We start from the raw sequence: 23841 nt of genomic DNA, 5'->3' as shown, positions 1-23841 counted from the left end.
CCCGCCAAATTCCTAAGTTCAAGTCCTATCCCCCAGTACCTCAGAATGTAACCAAATTTGGAGACAGGGTGTTTAAAAAGGTGACCAGGTTAAAATGAAGCTGTAAGGGTGGGTCTTAATCTAATATGACTGGTGTCCTTACAAGGACAGGAAATCCGGACACCCAGAGAGACACCGGGGGTATACACACAGGGAGGATCATGTGAGGACAAGCAAGAAGGTGGCCGTCTGCAAGCCAACGAGAGAGGCCTCAGAAGAAACCAACCTTGCCCACACCTTCATCTTGGACCTCGAGCATCCAGGACTATGAAAAAGTAAACGTCTGCTGTTTAAGCCGTGCACTCTGTGGTTTTTGTTATGACACCCCGGGATGACTAACGCAGCCTCTGCCCCCGTCTGATAACAATGTGCTCCATAATCTGGAACTGAAATGGTCCCATTAATTTTGAGGCGGAAGCTAATCTATCTCTAAGAACAGAACTTAATATTCTTTCCTTCTAGAAAATTCAAAGTTCTACAGACCCAGGAGAAGGGGTGGGGGAGGAAAAGGATGCAACTGAATACACAGGGAAAAGAATACGGAATCCCAGAGCTGCCTTGCAACGCAGCCAAGGTGAGTGAGCCTATTTACTGTCTTCTCGAATGTCTGAGAGGGCCCTCAGACGACAAACACGCTGGGTCCCCTGTCCTGAGCTTGGTCAGAAGACTTTTGGGAAAATGACAACCCCCTTGAATAGCTGGCCACGTGGAACAACCAAGATGTCCAAGGCATCCCAGCCACCACTGGTCAGACCACGCTACCATGCGCCTCGAAGCCCCAAGCACTGAAGTATGTCAGAAGATTCCAGGGCAGCCCCACTCTGTCCAGAGAGCACCAGGAAGGGGGCAGGACCCTTCTTCTAGACAGAGCTGGGCTGGGGGTCAGAGTTCAAAGGTCAACCTCTCGAACCGTCCGACTGACCCCCAGCCTCCCGCACTCTTCTCTTCCCTCCAAAATCTTTTCAGAGTGTCAGTAAAGAAAGAAAAAAGTTACACTGGGGATGGTTTTAAAAACAGCATGTTTCAAAATTCACTGTGAAATGTTCGTGATTGGAAAGTGAAGCCTTCATAAAGTATAGAGATTATATGGAGACTTCAAAGCCTGTGACAAGCACGGACAGCACTGTCTCCGGAATGTGTTTCTCACAGGTGATGGGCGGCCTGGATTCAGAGGCAGCCTGGCTCAGGTGGAAAGCAAAACAGAAGTGCCACAAAAAGCTATTTTTAGACACACACTACGGGAGGTTACCCATTCCTTGGAAACTACGACCCCTCTACATTTAGTGTCAAGCCCCCAATTTGCACCTCTTTGACTGAATCTGCAGTCAAATGCAGACACTGGTGAAACATTATCTGCATTAATATTGCACGCTCCTGTGCAGAGCTCTGTGGGAAAACGTCCACCAAAATCTCATCTCACAGGAGTCACATGGAAACTTCTGATGTCATTTACATGAATGATTTTAAAGAGTACTCTCACTCCAAGGGGATAGTTTCTTTTTGTTTTCCTAGGTGGGTAAGATGAAATTAGAGAGCTCAAGGGGTTCAGTACAGTGCAAATATCACGACTCTGATCAAGAATAAAAAATATGTAAAACAAATGTCATTAAATAGCATGTTTACTGTGATTTTTTTTCTGATGTGATTAATTTATGATGCAGGTGACTCTTCTTCAAAAGTCTGTTTTCCATGAATGCACTGACCCTTCAACCCACCAATCCCACTTGTAGAATTCCGTTGTATACACAAGCTTGCATATGAAGGAAAAGACACACACAGTGATCCTCTGTGACCCTCTTTATAACAGCAGCAGACCAGAAGCGACCTGGGGTGCTCAGCCTTGTACTAGGTACTAACCTAAGCCACGTGCACATGGGAAGCTCTCCTGTCCGTGAGAAAGGAAGAGGCATGCACCTCTCCACGTACTAAAGTCATTCCTAAAAGGTAAGGCTGAGTGACAAAGCCGGGGCAAAATACGCTATCTTTTATGTAGGAAAACGGAAGGAGGAATGAATACATGCTTATCTGTGCCTAACACAGTGCCAGATGTAGAAGGTGGGAATGAATAAAAATGGTGATCTATACGTGGCCAGTGGGACTGTGGGAACCAGACTTCTCAGTTTATACCTTTTCAGTTTTATTTTTGAACCACACAAAACATCTAAAAATAAGTTTTAAAATTTGTTATTTCTTCCCTTCTTTAGAAAAGAAGTTACGAATGTGGCGTCGCTGAAATCGTACGTAAAAGTTGTGTACCGATGTTCGTTCTTCTGGGACTAGGTACCACAGCTTCCATCAGATTTGACCAGGGACACATGATTCTAAAGCTTTCCGGGCGCGCTGCTTCTGAATCAGCCAGGATCTCTGAAGGTATTTTCCCTTCTCCTTGCCGTGTGCAGCTCAGTTATGAGGATCTACAGTCAAATCTTTCAAAATTCGGACTGTTGATGGGAAAGTAAGCTCTAGGCACACAAAATAATCACAAAATCATCTCCCATTTCTCAGAACAGAGAAAGGCACGTAGAAGCCAAAGCCAAACACACTTTAGTTTCTCTGGCCCACACCTGCCCATGGGCGCTTAGGTGCAGTTTTATCAGGTGTCCTCAGAACCACGATCGAGTAAATACCATCAGGAAAGAAGTGCCGACTGACTCTGACTGAAACATACGTGAACATCCCCTGCAGGTACAGCATTTATTCATTTTCAAAATACTTAAGGAAACCAGCACACTGTGCTACTGAACAACCTCTTACCAAGCACATCATCTCCCTGTAATTTTTCACAGCTTCTGCAGGCGCTGATCAGAGTAAATTTAAAAGAGAAACCCCAGTTTGTCTAACAAATCGCAAAGTCTGGTATGCGTACGTGTCAGAAAGGAGGCAGTGAAAACCGTCGAGTCCACAGAGAGGCAGGAAGCAGACACCCCGCCCGGCCCCAAGTCACCCCGAACAAGACACGTTTCAATTCTCCCTGGGGATCACCTCTCCCCTGATTACATACCTTTCCCTGAACACTGTGTCATGACCGGCTGTGGGAAGATGCTGTTCGCATTCATTGTTTATGGCTTTGCTATATATATAATTTTTTGTGATCAGCTAATATGGATGGTGTCAATACCTGCTCATGGTTTTTTCCTGTTTTAATGAACACTTTCACGTAAAGTTGGCGCATGAAAATACCTCCAAAATGAAGCACTCAGGAGAGTCACGGCCCACTTGTGAGGCTCCGTAATTACATGCTGCATGGAAAGCGCTCCTTAATCACAGGCCTCGGGCTGATCCGCGAGCCCCGGATCCACAGGGCTCAGGGGAGAGACTAAGTCTTTGTTCTTGGTGCAACTGTCTGTTCCTCGGTTTTTCTTCCCACAGGGATTTACATAAGCAGCTGTTCAAACAGACGAAAAAGTGCTCTTTTCCAAGATAATTAAAAAATATATATATACAGATCTTCCATTATATATATTCTTAAAGAACGTGTGGGCACATACAGGTTCGAACGTCTATGCATTGGTGTGTCTGGGGTGGATGTGTTTTCTGATTAACGGGGACAATCTGGCACTAAGCAAATGTCTGAATACAGCAGAATCACAAACTATTCAACGAAAAATTTTAACATTATTAAAGCCTTTTTAATGCCTTACGTATTCCAAAAACATACACGTCATTTAAAAAGTCATAAGCATTCATCAGTGGTAGAAGACTTAGATTCATCCTTGGGGAGGAGGGATTCATGACTTGGGAAAGATGATATATTTGGGTTGAACAAATTTAAACCAAGTTTTCCCCAATATCCTTGAAGAAATGCAAGAGGCCTGGGACCGGGAGCTCCATTTTTGGTTGCACAGATTTCTATCGAAGGTAGAGAAGCACCTGAGCATCTGCAGAGATGCTGCTTTTCTGGGTGGCAGGGGGGCTGGGGAGAGAGCACAGGATGAGGCCTTGGCCCGTGCACAGAGGCCAGGCTTCCTCTCCCAGGATGGGGCGTCCCTCTGCCAGCTGGGCTGCATGGAGTGGATGCTGTCCCAGGAACTGGGAAGGTGGTCTGGATGGGGGTGAGGAATCTTAGTAACTGCTTGTATTCCAAACAGGGAAACCGCTTTAAAGTGCCCCTGAGCTGGGGCCAGCCAAAACCAGATGTCGGGCACTGGCTGGGGACGCAGGTGGTGAGGCCAGGGCCTGGGACTCCTGCGGGATGACGCACCAGTGGCCATCGGAGTCCTACTTTTCCACTATCTGCAAACCTCTGCTAAGTCCTGTCACCTGGTCTCACCTGTACAGCACGGGACCGAGGGGCACAGGAGCTGAGGGGCAGGCAGTGGTGGGCGCCACCCAGCAAGCAGGCAGAGCCACGACCTCACAGGGCCCCGACGTGGCCAGGGAGGCTGAAGAGGCTAGGTGAGGAGAACAGCCCTGGAGGGGGGGCAATAGGGGCTCAGACGCACTGCAACTTGGGTGCCCTAATTTTATCCTCACCTAGTGGCCATGCCAGTGGTTACCCTGAGAATCAGATGTGGAGTTTATAACCTCCAGGTCTGGGACAGGGACACTTCATCCATTCATTCATTCTAAGAAATTGCATGTGGTATAAATGGTATGTCCATTTTTCACAACTTTGAGCAGTGGCCCCATGGATTCATCTATGTAAGGTGTGTATCTTTAAAGTAAAAAACACAGAACAGAACTGGACAAAGCGGATTACGATGAACCGTACTCATTTATTTGCCTGTGAACACTGCTGAGGCTCCTTTCCCCCCAAGTTACAGGCCTCGATTTTTCTTTTTTGGCTGTGCTGGGTCTCAGTTGCGGCACCTGGGGTCTTTAGTTGTGTCCCACGGACTTTCCTTAGTTGCAGCATGTGGACTCTTAGTTGCAGCATGCATGCGGGATCTAGTTCCCCGACCAGGGATCGAACCCGGGCCCCCTGTGTTGGGAGTGCGGAGTCTTACCCACTGGACCACCAGGGAAGTCCCAGTCCCCAGGCCTCCATTTAAAGCCCTCGTGCCCACTGTTCAGGGTCCCTTCTCTCCATGACGGCTGTGGGCGGAGGCTCTCTGCCCCTCGTCAACCCTGCTGCTTAAAGCCTGCGTTACTTGTACCTCCCTCCATCACATTTATAAGTTCAGCACTATTACTGCACCCATGGCTCCTACTAAAACGTTTTAAAGTTCTTTCAGTGAGTTCCTATGAGGTTCCTTGTGTGTCTTTAGTGGTCCCTGGAGTTCATCATCTCATGAGGCCTTTCTCAGGTTACCCTGATGTTAGCCTTTGTGTTGAAATACTTGTTAACTGCACCCTCATCCCCCCGCCAGACTCACTGTATCCATTCATATTTTCCTGTAGGATTTTTTATTTGGTGAGAAGGGACAGGAGTGTCAGGCAGGAAGAACCCCCACTCCCCGTTACTTTACGACCACACCAGGGGGAGAAAGAGGGGGTGTGTGCACTCATCGTGTGTGTACCTGTGCACACGAGCATGAGGGGCAACGCCTTGTGGCACATGTTAGGAAACTGGATTTTATTCTGTGACCAACAGCAAGACACTGAAGGAATTTAAGCAGGAGCACAGTATGACCCGATTTGTGTTTTAGCTGCAAGAAGAGGGGGAGAAGTGAGGCTGGGAGACTTAGTGGTAAGGAGGCAACGGTGGCGATGGAAAGGAGAATATGCTTGAAATACACACTTTAGATAAAGGTACCAAAATGTGGTAGGCATGCTCAAAAATTAAAAACAACACTATCATGATCCAGCAATTCCACGTCTGGGTGTCCTCCCCAATGCACGGGAAGCAGAGACTGGAGGAGAGCAGCTACTGACAGCAGACCCCAGTGTCCATCGACAGGTGAATGGACAGCAAACTGGCGTCTGTCCATACCGCGGAGTAAGAGTCAACCTTAAAATGGAAGGACATTCTGACACAGGCTACAACACGGATGAACCTTGGAGACGTTATGTTAAGTGAAAGAAACCAGTCACAAAAACTTGGGAGGACAGTCTAGTGACTGAATATTGGAGAGTCAAATATTCAGGCAGAGAGAAGGATGGATAGGAAAACCCTGGCAGAGTTTTGAGAGACAAGGAGGCAGCCCAAGGTGGAAGCCAGAGAAAAACCTACATTTCAGGTAGTTTCTCACGAAAAATCTCACTTTCCTAGTTTTCATTTGGATTAAAGAAAACGTCCCATTTCACTGATATCAATCACATATCACTGCATTTATGAAAGATAACTCCTGGGTTTTCTCTTTGACCTGATTTTGATAGCACCCACTTTTCTGTAGGTGATGTGGTAAACCGGAAACCACAGGGGATTATTTCCGGAACGTCGTTTTTCAGTAAGTGTGGTGGGCTGAGTCAAAGCCCCAGGGCGTAGAGGCCCAAGTGGTTAGCAAGCAACAAATTTTATGTCTCATGTTTTTGCTCCTCTGTTTTTCTAATGAAGAATTCAGAGGGAAAAAATAATCATGTTTTTAGCTTCTTCAAAGTGAAATGCAAGTACTGACCTATACACTATCCCAGAGAGAAAAACTTTATAAACAGCTTCAAGAGAGGTTAAGGCCAAGGTTCCTAAGTGGGTATTTTCTCCTAAATATATCAACAAACTAGCAAAAACATGACCTGGCCACCTCATTAGGGGTCAGCATAAGGAAAAAGGGGAGGTTTGGAATTGGCTTTCATTCAGAAAGGTCTCATGAGAAACAGAACCTGAGAACGTCAGAGCTGGGGAGGACCTCAGGGACCACCCGTTGCCACCCACCTCAGGCCCCGGGTTGCAACGTCACCGAAGACAGAGATGGAATCAGAACTCGGGTCCTCCTGACACAAAGCACAGACCTTGCGAGTTCAACACATCACCTCTTCTAAAGGCTCCACCATAAAACGTCACTCTCACCCCCGAAATGTCTTCTCTTAAAGCTGAATTTTAGCAAAAAACAATTCAGTGGTGGCTAAAAGCGCAACTCCAAGTGGGCCAGGCCAGGCAGTGGAAGACCTCAACTGACAAGTGGCACCATGACAGTCACATGGGCAGTCCTTCAGATGCAATAATCCGGGTGTGAGGACAGTGGAAGGAGCTCCTCAAGACTGATGACAGATTACTGTTTTACCCTTAAAAAAAGCAAATACAGTCCAAAGGCCGCCACGACGCGCTTCAGGCATGTGTCCTGCAGGAAGCTCGGGATGCGACTCTGCCCGGTTACTGACCCGGGACAATCCTACTTTTACTGAGTATCTCCCACCCTCTCACCGCCAACGCTGGGCACTGTTGCCCATCCAGGGCCCCTGCACTGCTCCAGGGATGCTTGCTGGGTTACCCCCGAACCATGGAGCTAAGCTCTCAAACACTATCACGTATGGTAGTTCTGGCTGTGACGAAAGAGAACAGCTGACCTACTCAGTCTAGGGTAGCACCAAAAGGCGATGTGGTGAACGGGCCTCGTCGGGAATATAAACATTTCTGATATTCCCGTTTACTTTCTGGGACCAACACTAAAGTAAATAAACAGAGAACAGTGACAGCTTTCCACGCTGAGACAGTAGGACAGAAAAATCCTGTGCATTTTCTGAGAGACTAAAGATAATTCCGTGACCCTGTATCAGCAGCCTAGCAATGGCCACACGCGGGGGTTTGGGGGCCACTGCTTCTCAATCCGGCTGCTCGGCGGACTCACTGGGCCCCAGACCAGGAGAACCTTTGCGGTGGGAGGTGGTGTGAACCACACACACGCGCTGGAGGGGCACAGGGACTTGAAGAGGCCCCGTTCTGCTTACAGTGGCTGCTGCCTGCCTGCCTGCCTGCCGCCTGTGACTGAGAGGCTGTGAGAGGGGAGAAGGGCGGCCAGGGCAAGATGAGAGCAAGATGCCAGACACCAAGGCTGCCCGTCGACGGACGCCGCTCCACGGCTACCCTCCCGTACCGACCTTTCCCCTGAATCATGTCCACACTGGAGTCTAGCCTCAGACCCAAAAATATCTTCCTGAAGAACAAATTGTACAATTATACTTCTTGTTCGTTTAAATCAGTGATGTTCTATCCTCCCCCGACATCACCCAGGGATACTGGGCATGATCCAAGGAGCCCGGGGCTCATAAATCCTAAGTCCTCGTGCCGTCCAGCAGACGTCCAACTGCAGCCACGCCTCAGAGCGCCTGCGACCCGGGCGGTGGTCCCAGTGCGTAATGGGTCCCTCTGGGCTGACCTGAGTATTGATCCTCACAGCCACACTGCGATTCTTAAATATCACACACAACCAAATACACAGACATTTAATCTCAACAGGCATGTTTTTCACCTGGAAACTTAAGGTGTTTGGATTGGGGAGTTGTGAACAAATTGAAGCACTAAGGCTGAGAAAACTGTGGGACTAGAGATTAGCGAATGTGCTTGTTCCTCCACCTGGAAGGTCAGAGCAGCAAGAATCACAGACATTTAAGGAACCAGATCAACAGCGAGTGACCAGGGACGAGACATCACGACACACACACCCCCCGCCCCGCCGGCGCTCCGGAGCTCTGCAGCGTGTGAAAGGCCAGATGGCCCGCGCGCGCGACCCTGCGAAGGAGGCCTGGGGGGCGCGGGGTGCCCAGTTCTCTAGAGGAGGGGCCGCACTGGACCCCTCCCTGCAGTGGCCCTGCGGCCCAGCCCGGCTCTCAGACGGAAAGGACTCCGAATGAGCCGCCGCGCCAGCAGAGGCCGGTTGAGCAGCAGCCCCGCCGGCCCAGCGCGCGGTGGTACGTGAACAGCCCGCGGTCCTCTGCACACGAGAGCCAGGAGGGGAGCTGTGGCGCCGAGCAGATGCCCTGGGGACCTCCTGCTCCCCAGGGGGGCGGCGGCCTCTTTCCCGCAGTCCCTGGGGCTCGTTCTGGACCCTCGCCCCTTGCTGCCCCGACTACCCGACGAAGACTCTTCTCCTAGATGGAGCCGCGGGTCACTGCCCGATCCCCTGGACTTGACCGTGCACAGGAGGCTCCGGCAGAGGCTTGTCCAAGAGCCCAAGGAGGATCCTCCCTCCCCCATCTGCCACCCAAGTCCCAACACTGCCAGGAACAGGCCACCTCAAGAGCTTCCCTGCACTACAGGAAAAACAAAAATTCGGAAAAGGAGGAAAACAGTGCCTAAGGCTCCGAGCCCCAATCTGTGAACTGACTGTTAGTTCACAACAGGTTCTACTCAGCGAAGAGACACCTTCTCAGTACGCAGAGGGTTCGTGAGGAGTGACGTCTCAGGTGCCGGAAAGTCACAGAACGTCAGAGAGAAGAGGCTGTGAATGGTAGTCAAGCCAGAAGACAAGCACAAACCCAACCTCTGTAGGAAGTTTTCAGGACAAAGGCAAGTGTGATAAATACACGGTTCTTTCTGCTGGGCTAGCCTGCAATTGCGGACACCAGGAAGTAGAGAACACACCACAGGAAAGGTCATGTGAAAAGAAATCTTTCAGAACAAACGTTATTTGTAGCTTAAGTTCACCGGGGCTCCTCTGCATATAATAGATGAACTTGAAAAAAACGTTGTACTTCCTTTTCAACTCAGACTCAAGGACTTAACTACATTATGCAACTCTGGGAACACCCAGGCGATGGGCCAACGGGTAGCCCAGCACCAGCCGCTATCTGAACTCAGAACTTGGTACCACAGCCGGGCAGGTCCAGGGCTGCTGGCACTCAGGGGCAGCTTCCCCGTAATTGCAAGCAGATGCCTCAGCTTCGGGGCAAAATTGGGAAATTCCCTGCCTTTCTCTTTGGATCCCTGGAGACACCACAGCCTAATTCTTCCAGCTGCTTACTGAGGTGATGATACAGTCACATTTAGGCCCCGAGGGATCCGGAACATGGTCGGGCCTGTAATTCCCGAGGGGGCGAGTCACCGGCTATTTCCTGTGCAGCTTCACTTAGCTCAGCGCCATGACTAACCCCTCAGCAGCCAGAGGATGGTCTGCAGGACGCGTCAGGACGAATGTAAAGAGGGCACAGGGGCTTCCCTGGTGGCGCAGTGGTTGAGAGTCCGCCTGCCGATGCAGGGGACACAGGTTCGTGCCCCGGTCCAGGAAGATCCCACATGCCACGGAGCGGCTGGGCCCGTGAGCCATGGCCACTGAGCCTGCGCGTCCGGAGCCTGTGCTCCACAACGGGAGAGGCCACAACAGTGACAGGCCTGCGTACCGCAAAAAAAAAAAAAAAAAAAAAAAAAAAAAGAGGGCACAGCTGACCAACGGAGGGAGCAACTGGAATGTTCCAAAATTAAAAGAACTGGAATATGCAGAGTATAATGGAGTTCTCTCAGGAAGGGTAAACCAACTGCTGACCCCCAGATCTGGAAGAATCGGCCATCTGCCAGCATGGCAGAAAAACGAAGACTGACCTAATGCGGTTTGAAGCGTATAAACTCTACCCATTCTGCATTTTTCTAGAAGCTATGTAGCTCAGTGTTTCTGAAAAGGTCTTAAAGGCTCAAATTAGCTTCTCAGTAAGATGAGAGATTAAACCAGCACCGTCCAACAGACACAGTGCAAGCTGCGTATGTAATTTAAATTTTTCTAGTAGCCATCATTTAAGTGGTAAAGAGAAACAGGTGAAATTAATTTTAACATACATTTTATTTAACCCACCCTATAAAGTATGCCATAGTACCAGTGTGCAATGACTATAAAATAATTACACATTCTTTTTTCGTGGTAAGTCTTGCAATCCAGTGTGTATTTTGCACCTGCAGACCAGCTCGATTCAGACAGGTCCCGTTTCAAGCCACATCAGTCCAGCAGCAGCCATGTTGGACATTCAGGATTAACAGACGCTCATACTCCCGCGGGGAGCTCATTACTGACCCATCCAGGCACACGTGGAAAAGCGGCCTTGCTACAGCTGCCTGCCTCTAAAGGAGTCCCCAGTGCCAAATGCCGTTTTGTTCAAATACCCTGTTATTTCAGTTGAAAAGCATTTTTTTCAAAAGCCACCTCTCTTGTCACAGCTGCAGACCCCTGACACTGAGCCCTGCCTGACTTGGCCAGCCTCCCCACCGGGGGGTCCAGCTGCGTTCCCTCTCCAGGCAGGGAACCTGGGGAGTCTGGGATGCCCCAAGACACTTTATCAAGCTATAAAGACAAACTCTCAGAACCTGCATGCTTGACTGTCTAGCACTGAACACTAACAAAATAAAGAATCCACAATGTGAAAACCTGATTAGGAAGATGCTGAGTCTGGTCCCACCTCCCCTACCTGTTTCCAACACCACCTGGAGGAGAACAGCGTCTTCTCTGTCTCCTCCATTTATGGATGGCACTGGCCCCCAACAACAGCCCCCTTGTCCTTCGCTAACCGGCTATCTTATTACACGGCCTTGGGAAATGAGGCGATGCTTCATTATTTCTGAGTGACAGGTGAAATCCTTACTCCATCTCAGCTCCAGATGGATTAAGGCGGCCCGGAGACACAGGGATAACGGACTGGGGCACGAGTGACCAAGAGGGATCGTACCTATTATGAGGCTGCAGGGAGCAGGGACAGAAGCACCGGTGTCATTTCCAGTAGGACCGTCATTGCCATCCACGCCCGCGAACTCCTACCTTTGTGGTTGAAGATGCCCTCCATTTCCATGCTACTTCTGGAGTGGGCGATGCACAGGGAGCCGCAGGGGACCAGGCCTTCCACCGCGGGGGACCGGTCGGTGGTCCGCACCAGACACCAGTCAGGCTTGTCGTGGGGCCGCTCCAAGACTTCCACGGTCTGGCCACGGCGGATGGTCAGCTCGGTGCTGTTACAGGCCGTGAAGTCGTGGATCACCACCGTCAGCTCACAGCCGCCGGACAGCTGGGGAGGGAGGGGACAGGTCAGCGAGCCCAAGCCACCGGCCCTCAGCGGGCGAGGCTGGCGCCTGGGCCGGGAGCTCGGCTCCCATTCCACAGCTGGGTCAGAGCACCGGGCACCAGCCGAACGAGGGCTCTCCCGTTTCCCTGTCCCTTAATTTACGTCCCTTTCGAAACACTCGAACATTTACTTTTTCACATTCTAATGTATAATAATGATTTTCTGTGTGTTACACTGTCAGAATCTGATGGTTTTCCATGAGTGTCCAACTACTTTTGTGCCTGAGACATATGTCCCTTCTCAAAGAGTGCCACATACCGGTGACCCTTGAACAACGTCGGGGTTAGGGGCGCCGACCCCCCTGCACGGTCAAAAATCTGCGTCTAACTTTCGAATCCCCCCAAACATAACGACTGGTAGCCTACCGTTGACCAGAAGCCTTACCAATGACATGAACCGTTGACTAACACGTATTTTGTATGTCGTAAGTTTTATGCACTGTATTCTGACAATAAAGTATGCTAGAAAAAAATATTATTAAGGAAATCATGAGGAAGGGAAAATACATTTACAGCACATATATGTACTTATTGAAAAACAATGCACATATGAGTGGACCAGGGCACTGCACTCGTTTAAAGGTCAACTGCACTCATTTTTAAACTTAGGGCAAACTAGTAAGAACTCTGCTTGTAGGCCTTTGCGGGGATTGTTGCGAAATACGGTGATAAAGTTGGAGGTCGGTTCCGGCCTGGCGAGAGCGGTGCAGCCGGGGCAGCGCCTGTGCCCCCCGGATCGGGAGGAGAGCCGCAGAGCAGGGAGCGCAGCATCCGGAAGTACGGGCGGAGCACGCCCTTCTCTCTCCAAAACCCTTCGAGAGCCCTCGCCAGCCCCCAGGATACTCCCTAGCGCAAGCTTCCCTGCCCCACACTGCTGCCCCCCACCCCAGCTCCGCCCGGGCTCCCTCCCAGCCCCAGGCCTCAACACGTCCCTCCACATGCTGCGTGGACACCGGCTGACCCCTCACGTGCCACGTGGCTTTTGGCCTGAAGGGCCTTTCCCTCCTTCCCTCCTCTCAGCTCACTCCCATTTTCTGTCCGAACTCTTCTAAGTCTTGGGCCCTTTGAAGCACACCCAGGAACTCTGTAAAGAGCACCGACTCCATGATCTCTGCTTGGAAAACAGGTGTAGGGCCTTCTCACGACCGCTGCTGTGCATCTTCCCTTCGACCGAACGCTCCTTGGGGACAGTTCACAGGTATGCTCACTATCGCCCCCCTGTAGGAGAACCTTGTGACCAGCTCCCCGTCCTTGGCCCACCCCCTCTGGCCCTCCAATCCGGGCAGCCCCAGGCTCAGGCTGCACGCCGTAGCCTCCATGCTGGGCACTTCCGAGCAGGCATCCGGGCCTGCTGCTTCCCCATCCCTTCAAAGCAGTGAGTCTGGGACGTGACTCATTACTCGCCCTCACATCTGTTTCTCTTCCAGCGTTGCCTTTTGGGTAACAGTATCACAGTCAACCGCACTCCTCTGCACCCCTGAAACACGGTCAGTCGGATTCTAGAATGTGTTTCTGACTTCTCCCTTCGTCAGCACGCCCACACCAATCACTTCATCTGGATTTCTGCACTGGTCCCCTGAGTGCCCTGCCCCATCCAGGCTTTCCTTCCAAACCACCTGCACACTGCTGCCACAGTTCCCTTCCTAAAATGCTCACACATGCCATCCTCCTGTTCAAGAACCTTAGGCACACATTCCCTAGTATAAGACGCAACGTTCCCGTCACCGGGTCCTAGCCCGCCTCCCCGGGCAGGCTTCGTGCTTCTCCCGTGCTTCACAGCCCAGAGCGGCCATGTCCTCCTTCTGAGGTGGGTTCTGCATGCCCTGTGTCCGTGAGCCCTTCTGCTTGGAGCCCTCACCTCCCCAGCTGCTCTCGTCTCAGCCCCCGTCAAATCCCTCTGAGAAGCTGCTCCTGTGTCTACCGTCCTTAGCACTCTGTCCTTAAACAAATTACGTCTCAAGTCTGACACGAGCCAGGCTTTGGGTTGTGTGTGTGTGTGTGTGTGTGTGTCTGTCCTCCGCACCAGAAAGCAGGTTTGTGTCATTCTTCTGCGACCTTTCCACGCCCAGTGTGTGAGGCCCCAGGTGCCAAGGGCCGGCGCACAGCTTGTAAGAGGAAGCTAGCAGCAGGCTTTGTACCCAGCAAGTGGTCACACATTTGCTGAAGTGAAAAAGGTAAGATAGGTTTGCTGTAAAAATGAGCGGTCTGAAAACCAAAACAAAACATGGGCTCTTCCTCTGTGACTTCGGGAGTGAACTCTGCCTGTGTGTTTCCTGTCCCCCCTTTGGGCATCAGCACAGAGACCACAGAAGAAGAGAAGACGGTCGCCGGGCTGAGCTGCGATGTGCAGGAGGAAGGAGCGGCCAGGCCTGCTGCCGGGAAACATCCTGTTCCAGAGAGGCCACCCAGCCCCACCCCCGGCAGAGAACTGACTCCTACCCGGGCTCGCGGCCCTGCAGCGTCCTCGGCTGCCTGCCGGCCCTCTGTCACGCTCCATGCTCTCCACTGCCCTCCTGTCTTTCCAGAGAAAGTTCAGATATTTAGAATAAGAAACACATGTCCACTTGACAACCACAGAAAGCAAAACAAAACAAAACTCTTCCAAAATAAAACAAATATCGACAAAAGGAATTGTCTCTGCTGGGCCACAAAGGACATTTTCCCCAAGTGACTAACCCCCTTCTAAATTTTACAAACTTCTCTTTGGAAAAACTCTGCTGAATCTCACACATTTTTCTGTGAACACTCGAAGATGCTAATGTTAAAAGGTCAACAGCAGAGGCCCAGCCCGGAGAAGAATTTTCCTCGTAAAACCCCACGTTATGGAAGTGGTTAATCCCTGTAACGAAAAGGAGGAATGTTTCCCATCCCAGGGAAAATGTGACCCGTGAACAAGCCCCGTGGGGAGCCCGGCCTGCACTCCCTATGGAGCCTTCCCTCGGCCCGAGCCGCCCGTCTGCTGGGCCCGCTCGTGCACGTGGTCCCCGCGTGTCACCACCCCCGGCCCTGGGAAGCTCCACTTCAGACGTGTTCCCTCATCACCGGCCTGTGCTGGTCTCCTTCTCCCACTGTAGGAACTCTTCAGACTGCTCAAAGCCACGTGGTGTGTTCTGGGGGTGGGGGAAGGGTGGGAAGGGAGAACGCGGCTGCCAAGAGGAATGAAGCTAGACTTTCTTTCTGGCGCTGAGTCTCCAGCCCCTCACAGAGTAATCAGAACTATTGGAAACATCTGTGCACTTGACAGAGCCTGAGAAATGAAAATCAAGCCTGTTCTGACAAAGAATCGCATACTGAGTCAAAATTCTTTCTCAAAGCCTTTAGAGAGTTAGTAACAAAATCTAGTACCAGAAGAATGTCTTCAAACAGTGCTAGATTATCATTAAGAAAACCATATCTTCTTGGCTCTGCCCCTAAGAATAAACTGACTTTTCCCATAAGAATCTCCTGCACAAATCTATAAGGGGAGGATTAAATGGGCATTTTCTAGTCCAGAGAGGAGACAACCCATGGATTTCTGCCTCATGTTCGCATTTGAATATTTTAAACTTATTCCAAAGCTTGTCTTTAAGACCAGGCTTGTTAATTAAAAAGACTTTTTTTTTGGTATAAAAGACTTAAAATAACTATTTTCGAGTATCAGTGCAAGTCATTACAGCCTTTTATGTAGAACTGATCTCCTAACTAGAAAAAGGTTGGGTTATCCTTATTTATTGTCAGTGACATTTCTACCCCTAGTGACACAATTTCTTCACTATGTTGAAAGTGTTACCATTCCATTGATCTAGTTTAAAAATTCACTTTTCCTTTCCAACCATATTCTGTGAAAGTTTTCACATTATCTTTGTCACATCTCTGTATTTTATGGACTTGTATCACGGGCTCCTTACCACAAGCATTTGGTTGAGGATTGCAATTTATGAAAATCTCAATTTCCATGACTCACATTAACCCTTGTGACATTCTCATCAGAAGATATTCTTTTCCCAATCTTTCTGCTTTTCACCTTAAAAAAATTAAATGTGGTGACTAAAAAGCATGACAGTAAAATGGCCTTAACTGGAGCAAGGACCGTGGATACTATAATGAAATGCCTCCTCCAGGACCAGCCACGAAAGGGCTGCCGGGGGGAACTCCAGGGATGCTGGTGCACGGACGATGCGCAGAACCAAACCAGGGCCCCCTTGCCTGAGTTCTCGCAATGACTGAAAATGAATAAGTTGCTGTGTTTCACCCAAAAGAATGAAATACTCACCTGGTCGCGGGCACGTGAACCTTCAAACACCGTCACACAGGACTTTCCTTTTTACATTTTCTGGAGGAACCACGGTATACTGTTTCGCTTTGCCTGAACCCAGTTAAAGACAGTAACTGAAGCGGAGCCGTGGCTAGGTGCTTCTCACCTACCACTCGGGCCCTGGCGTCCCCCCCCCGGAGCTCTGCAACGAGGCATGTCTACTTTACGAGAACATATAGCTCTCGAGAGACAACAGCGAACACCTGATGTGAATGACTGGCTCGCAGGTGACTTCTGGGGCGGGTTCCGCCAGAGGAACAGGGGCTCTTTACAACTGACACGCGGATGGTGTAGTCCTCCCTGTGAATGCATCTGCTTCGAGAAGCTAAGATCAGTTGCGGGTGGGTGTCTGGCCAACTTTCTGAGAGCGCTTCAGAAGGAGAGGGGGAAGCGGTCTACTAAAAGCCACCTCCTCGTATGGAATAGAGTGTACCAACCCACAGTCACATCCTACAGCCCAGCACGGTGCAGGCACTAGAAGGGCCTTGCGGTTTTGTGCAGGCTTCACACAGAGCAGACCAAAGAGTGGCTCCTCGCTTAAAGAGGACTAGAAAGTACAGCTCCGTGAATTACCAGCTCCGTGGTTACAAGAGAAAGGCCACCACCGGCAGTCAGAACAATTCCCCAAGGAAACGCATTACCCCAGCTTCTCCCTGGGCAACTTCGCGGAGGCCGGAGGCTTGGGCTTCTCAGTGGCCGTCCTAACCACGGGACCATCAGGCCCCTTGCTTACCCCAAACTCAAGGCCAAGTTCACAGGAGAAGCCGTCACAAAATCTGCTGCTGGGTTTCCAAGAGGACCACTGTGAATCTCTCACAGATTGGGGTGCAAAAAGAAATCTGTCAGAACTGAAAAATGGTTAAGCTGGCAAAAATGTTGTTTCTTGCCACCCCTCCCCCAAGAAAAAGAAGAAAAGAACGAAACAAAAGGAAACAGAAAAAAAGAAAAGAAAAAGAAAGCCTGTGAGAAAAAACGTTTTCAAAAGCAGCAGCTTAACCTACCCAACATTTTTACCCAGAAAAGAAATACTGAGTATAACATTCAGGGAGGTTAATCCTTTACTCTTTGCTGATGTGATCACACGCTGGTTCTGACATGCAAATAACCCTTGGAAGCCTTCCTTGACTGGGACATACATGAGGTGCAGTGGAAAGTCAGATGTCAAGAAGCTAAATTTAAAAGATACATTTGAAAAGGCAAACTTTAAGTGTAAAAAGCCAAGCAGATCAGAGGGAAGACAGCTCCCAGGTACCAGGCCTCCAGGCTCAGCGGCAGCTGGCCTGGACCAATGCCACACTTGCCCTCACTCTGAACATTTTAGAACGAGAGGCGCCGAGGGCTGAGCCGCGGGGCATGAACGAAAAGCTTCGTTGGCTGAAAAGCAGAAACACGAATGGGGCTCGGGAAGCAGACAGCTGGCCCCCACCTGTACTACTTTCAATCACAGGCCCTGGAAAGCAAGACCCCTCTTGGGAAAACTGAGCCCAAAGGAGCCTGTTTGCTGTGTTTCCTGGGTGAGCAGCACCTATCCAGAAAAGTTCATTTGAAAGGCCTCTTTTTTCCCCCCTGACAAGCGAAGGTATGACAGCCAGGTAACCAGCCGACTGGGTCCCTCACCCAGAGGAAGAACAACCAGGATAAACCACCAGCCTCGAGTCTGAATCAAAGCTGGGCCACCATTGTCAGCAGTGACTTTGACCAGTACTGTAAGATCTACATTGAAAAGCACTTCCCGATGCACCACTATTTTTAGAAGCACTTTTGTTAACAGTTATACCTGAAGTTGTAGTTTTGAAAACTCTGCCTTTTCTTAGAACTGAGGCTCTCTGCTCCAGCATGGGGAAAATTTTGTTTTTCTGATTGAGTAAAGTTAGCAAAGGCTGCATTCGTTCTGTGGCTTTATGAGAGCACTTCAGAAACTTGTTAAAAATTACAAAAAGCCACAGTCACTTAGAAAGATAGAGGGAACCAATGCCAGGGGCCACCCTCGCCAGGCTGCCAGCGGGGAGGGCTTTCTCTGCTTGTTCCTGTGGAACGGCACCTGTCCTGGGCTGCACAGGGCTCGATGCCCTTGCACGTGGGAAGGCACGAACTGACCTCGTGAAGAGCACGGACTCATCCTACGGCTGATGCGGTAGGATTACAGGGGAGCGGCTGGGAAAACGTTTCAAGCAAGAGTCTCCCGCTTCTTCAGAGGCTGCCCGTTCAACACGTGATCAGTATTCAGCTGCTGAGCCACCAAGACATGCAAGTTCAGGAACTGAGTCTGAGCAACTTACCCTTAGCACAGCTTCTAGCTCCTAAGGAACACAATTAGCTTCTAAATCCACTGCAGGCAGGAGTGCTCACTAAGAGGCCGATGTGCAGCGGGTCTGCAACAGCCAGTAACGAGGGAGAAGGAGGCAATATTTGAAACGAAGACACAGTGACCGTCGACATCTAGGCAGTGCTCAGGGCGTGTAAGGCACTGTTCCAAACGCACGTTTTTAATGCTCATAGCCCTAGAGGGGGGAGTCGTACTGTCCCCTGTTACAGATGAGGAAACTGAGGCACAGAGAGGCTGCTGAGAAGCAGAGCTCAGAGGCCTGGCTGGGGAGCACCTGCTTGTTCTTAACCATCTGCTGTTGGACGCTAAATACTTTGCCTACTCGACTCCGTTACCCTCTGGGCGGAGTCGGGACCCTTAACTGACATCCCGGGATTAAAACTATGTGCTGTGCCCAGAAAGGCTTCTGAACGAAGCGACTCAACTTCATGCCCACGCGGGCAAACCTACACGAGGCTCTGGGACACCGCGGCAAGGGCAGCAGGCTGGGCAGCGCCTCGAGCCAAGGCTCCCTCCTGCTTCTGGCAACTGCAGGCAGCGGGGAGAGCGTGAGCTTAGGCGGGCGGCACACAGTGCCAGGTACGTGAGGGACGGGGCTGAGTGCAAGCACGAGGCACTTCCTAAGCAGGCTGAATGCAGGCTTCCTTCCTCCAAAACTTGAAGCCAGCCTCATCTTAAAACGTACTGGCATTAATGACTTTATACACTACCTCAGCGCTGCAATTTATGCAAATCCATCCAAGTTCCTATGGTGCAGACTGTCACTTCACAGAGGTTTGCTGACTTTTTAAACTACATAAATTTCATATCCCCAACACAGTGCTATATATACTTCATGAAAAGTAACTGAAACCATTTATTTTTTTAAAATGTGTGAGTTCATATACTCACATCACAAGCTTAGGGGCAAAATTCGTGCCAAGTATCAAGTCTCAACTGAATTTCTCGTTCATTACAAATAGCACAGCTCGGCTTCAGACTTAGAGAAGGCTCACACCTGGCCCCCTGCTGCCTCGGGCCGCTTTTCCACAGCCTGCCCTGTCTGGCCTTGGTTATTTTTTTCATCCTGACCTCAAGATGGGTTGTTCTATAGTAGTAGCCTGTATCTGATTTGCATATTTTCTATTTTCCTTATAATATAAATTTTTGTTATATGAAGCAAACCACGGACTAATAATGCACACAGAAGGAAAAAATACTAAAAATGCTTCTTTAATACGCCGAAATATTTAGCTCCTCCTCAGCTCTAGTGTGAAGTAACAGGGTCTAGACCCCGCCAGGTAATTAGATCCACATTCCGTTTCTGGCTTCCGCTCTCTATGCCGGGTGGCCCTGCGAGGGTCACCTGGCCTCCCTCGTCCCCGCAGTGACCTGGAGGCGTCCCCTCCCAACATCAGGGAGACAAGCTCAGGACAAATGAGGTAAGAATCTGGCAAGCATCTGATTTCTTTGGAACCCACATTATATTTTCATGAGATCGCTTTATCAGTGCAAGCACCATTAATAAGGGCAAGAATCAGTGCTACACTGACATCTGGAACAAAGAGATGGCAGCTTTTAAAACCGACGTTTGCAAAGAAGGAAAGGTGCTCGGGGGCCCTGTGGTCTGTATCTGCTAACAGTGTCCCTGGAGAGAGGGTGTCTCCAGGCCCCTCCTTACCTGACTCTTCTAAAACCCTGTGCCTCATCTGAGAGTTACTACAGCACTGGGCAGACAACTTCTCCCCAAGAGTTCTCCAAGAGGCCAAGCCGAAAACATCCCCCCACCCGGTTTCTGAAATGGAACCAAACTCCATGATAACAACTAACTCATAACAGACATCATAAATTAAGTCAAACAGGCAGAATACGGTTAAGTAATTTCCCTTGCCAGATCTATCTGCCCATGTCATCAGAGGCTATTTAAACTTGGAATATGTAGGGTGGAAAGAACCTTGGGACATATGAAAAGTTACTGCCATCAGAGATAACAGGGCTTTCTGTTTAAGCCTAGTTCAGAGTAACAGTGCATTTTACAAACTGACTCCATAAAGGATGCAATTTCTTAAATGTATTCTCCTGAATCATCTACTGACCCTGAAATGTTCTACCAGAGAAGTACATAAAAGGAGAAAAACCTCCCCAAAGCAGAGAACAGACATGTGTGGTCGCAAACATGGGCCTTCTTTTGTATAAGGCCTCGTGGGTATGGCCCCTCCAAACTCCACACTCTGACTTATCCATATTAAGTGTCACACGCTGCTTATTTTCCTCCCAAACACAGAACACAAGAACGGAAGAAGACAACCCATTGCCATTCTACAGTCTTAGGAAGACATTTAATCCTTTTTGTGTACTTCCTATTAAGGACCTATGGACTCAATGAGGGGTATTAAATACATGCCACGCCCACTTAAGAAAGCAGTTTTGGCACGTCACTACGCGAGATGGTTAAGAGTCATGAGCACGTCAGGTAGGCTGAGAGCGGCTGAGTGAGGGGCTGCTATCACAGCTTCACCCGGGAGCACAGGCAAGGCGGCACCTGCAGAAGGGGCCCTGGCGGGATTTCTGAGCTACGGAATGAAGTTCGGTGCCTAAGGTATGAGATGAGGTGAACAGAAACTGGTGAGCTACCTTCACAGATAAAATATTTAAGAGGCAGTTCTTTAATAATTCTAATACCCCAGTAGATCCCCAGTGTAAAATGATTAATTTCCGCAAACCTATACTGTTGCTAGTGATGTATCCCTTCTCTCTCACTGGGTACCTAATGTGTTGTCTTTTTTTTTTTTTTTTTTGCAGTATGCAGGCCTCTCCCGTTGCAGAGCACAGGCACGGGACACGCAGGCTCAGCGGCCATGGCTCACGGGCCCAGCCGCTCCACGGCATGTGGGATCTTCCCGGACCGGGGCACGAACCGTGTCCCCTGAATCGGCAGGCGGACTCTCAACCACTGCGCCACCAGGGAAGCCCAATGTGTTGTCTTAAAAGCAACAGTTCCTAGGATAATGCCTTATTTTTCTACAGGAGTTGTACAGACTCAAATCCAAGTTCACATAAGCCTATTCTGCTATAATAGATTCGAAGTAGAACGAGTTGCCTCTTCCTAACTCCAGGGCAGAGCCTCATCTGTGGGGCAAACCCCCTGTGAATCCCAGTCGGTGCCCCGCAGCTGCCAGCCCCCAGTGTCGGGGGACAGGGAGCCCGGGGGCACTAGCACACGGTTCTCTGTGGGCCAGAGGCACAACCTGGTACCAGGCAGCTCCATCTCAGAGCCGGGGGCTGGAGAGCCAGGAGCCCCTTCCCAGATGCAGGGGGCGTTTCCAGACTCCCCCCACCACCCATTTATACATAAACCACCCAAGACGCAAAGCTACCCTTTCTTCTTGGGCCAAACACCAGAAAAATCTTAACACCCCTTCCAAAGGACAGAACTTTTTACATTTATTTTTCTCTGGCAATTTCACTCAAATAACCTGTGTTTTAAATAAACTTTTAAACTCAGGTAAACCCAGACCAGATCCATGAGAGGACATCTGGTAAGACTGTGAGTTTGGGGGCTTGGTGGACCTCCAGCTGGGGCGGCGATGCTCAGCCTTGGCGAGTCTGTGAATTGGTCCCCTCGGCAGGAGCCACGATTACTTTGGACCTTTCCTTCAGGTGGAAGTCTTGTGTAACTATTAAGATAACCCAGTCACCTCAATTACTACTTTTTTAAAAGAAAATAATTGGGATTACTCTAATGAAATGTTTCCAAGTTCAAACTTTATTTTCTTCACTGAATGACTATGGGGGGTGGGTGGGCCTCAGGGGAAGAGGCTATTAGGGACCAAATGACTGAACATGTCATTTATCTTATTCCTCATTATTACTACTGGAGAGAAATATTTTCTGAACGTAATACACTGAGCTCCGAACAAAATCAAACGAGACATTGTTTTTGTTCTCCAGTCCTGCTACTCTAAGCACTGTAAGTTCTAGGGCTGCTTATTTAGTGAAGTCAAAAAGGAGGTTGAGAAAGAGCGAATTACTCCTATTAGAAGGATTCTGAAAATGAAATCAATGTAGGAAACCAATCTTTTTAAACCTACTCACTTCTGTCCTGGAAACAACATTCAACACCATGAATTCTGTGAAAGCAAGTGAGAAAAGACCGAAGGCTGGGACTCAGACTTGCCCGCTGAAGCAAACCCCGACACTGGGCTCTCTGCTCTGACAGCGGCCGTCTCCAAATGACGGAGGTCAGGACAGCGAGTGGGCTGTGGAGACATCGTGCAAAGGCAGACTCCTCCAGCCCCCTCGGGACGAAGGTCTCTCGTGGGAAAGTCCAGCCCGTGTCAGGCACTGAGAAACCCAGGAATTCTGAACCAACGGCAAGTTCAATGAAATCCCTACTTGCTGTCAAAACCTTGTTTTAAGAACTTGGTCTTAAGCCTTCTAGAAAAAGAACAGAATAGGTGCTTATCTCAGTAGGAACTGAGGACTCTGTGGACATCAATGCCTCCACTGGCTTTTACAGGGGACTCCGGTCACCTGTGCATCACGTAAGCCCAGGGTTCCAACTTCTCCCATCAGTTTATTTTGTAGGTTAGTTGATTCTATCAAGACAGAATCACAGGACACTCTAGGCCACTGCTGTAGAAGGTAAACCTACAGACTTCTTTGCTGCAAATCAGATCCTCCTTCCTGGTGGGTGGTTCACGGACGCCTCAGGGCCCACCGGCAGATGCCGCTGCCCCTGCTTCAATCAGAGCGCCCCGCTTTCACACACCACGGCTCTGTGTAAGATTTAATTTAAAATAATAGGGTCCTCTGCTTAATATAAAATAAAATAGCTTAAACACACTGCCTTAGAACACTCGGATAGAAAACCATGTAACGGCACTGGGAAGGGCGAGTGGTTTTTTCCTGAATCTTCAGGGTTCAAGTCTGCTAGCCCTGACACTGCAAATCTTTGCTCCTGGTACAATGTCCAGGCACCTCTTTTAACCCATGGCAGCTGTTTGAAATGCTGATGACAAACTGTCATTTATCGACCGACCAGAGACTGGCCACATGCACCTCCCCAAAGAAAGGGGGGCTAGTTCTGGCTCACCTTATCACTGTCCAGCGTGTTCTGAGACGTCCGGGATGCGATTGAAATCGTATCAGGCTGGCTGCTGCCATCTCCTTGGCTATCCAGATCCTCTCCATCCCTGGAGACACAGAGAAATTCCTGACATTGCTGGATTTGCTTTTCAAGAATGGTAAAGATGGGCTATCAGCCATGGGAGGAAGAACAGATTTGTTTAAAGAGGTGCAAATCAGTCTCTGATTACGGCTGCCACCACGGTATTAATGACGATAGATGA

The 23841-nt window shown here is 49.8% G+C and overlaps 1 protein-coding gene across 6 annotated transcripts in view; it reads right to left on the bottom strand.

The window, feature by feature from the left end:
- The window catches only part of TRIO (trio Rho guanine nucleotide exchange factor), a 369954-nt gene that overhangs the window by 67486 nt on the left and 278627 nt on the right, over positions 1–23841 (bottom strand). For all 6 annotated transcript variants that reach the window (XM_067730390.1, XM_067730392.1, XM_067730389.1 and 3 more), the window contains 2 exons: positions 23586–23685; positions 11592–11835 (listed from right to left, as the gene is read on the bottom strand). In XM_067730390.1, coding sequence (XP_067586491.1) covers positions 11592–11835; positions 23586–23685 — 344 coding nt within the window. The remainder of the gene's footprint in view (positions 1–11591; positions 11836–23585; positions 23686–23841) is intronic.

Source organism: Pseudorca crassidens, chromosome 3 (assembly GCF_039906515.1).
Source record: "Pseudorca crassidens isolate mPseCra1 chromosome 3, mPseCra1.hap1, whole genome shotgun sequence".
In the NCBI taxonomy this organism is placed as follows: Eukaryota; Metazoa; Chordata; class Mammalia; order Artiodactyla; family Delphinidae; genus Pseudorca; species Pseudorca crassidens.
The sequence above is the reverse complement of the archived record's forward strand: the minus strand, read 5'-3'. Positions and strand labels throughout refer to the sequence as shown.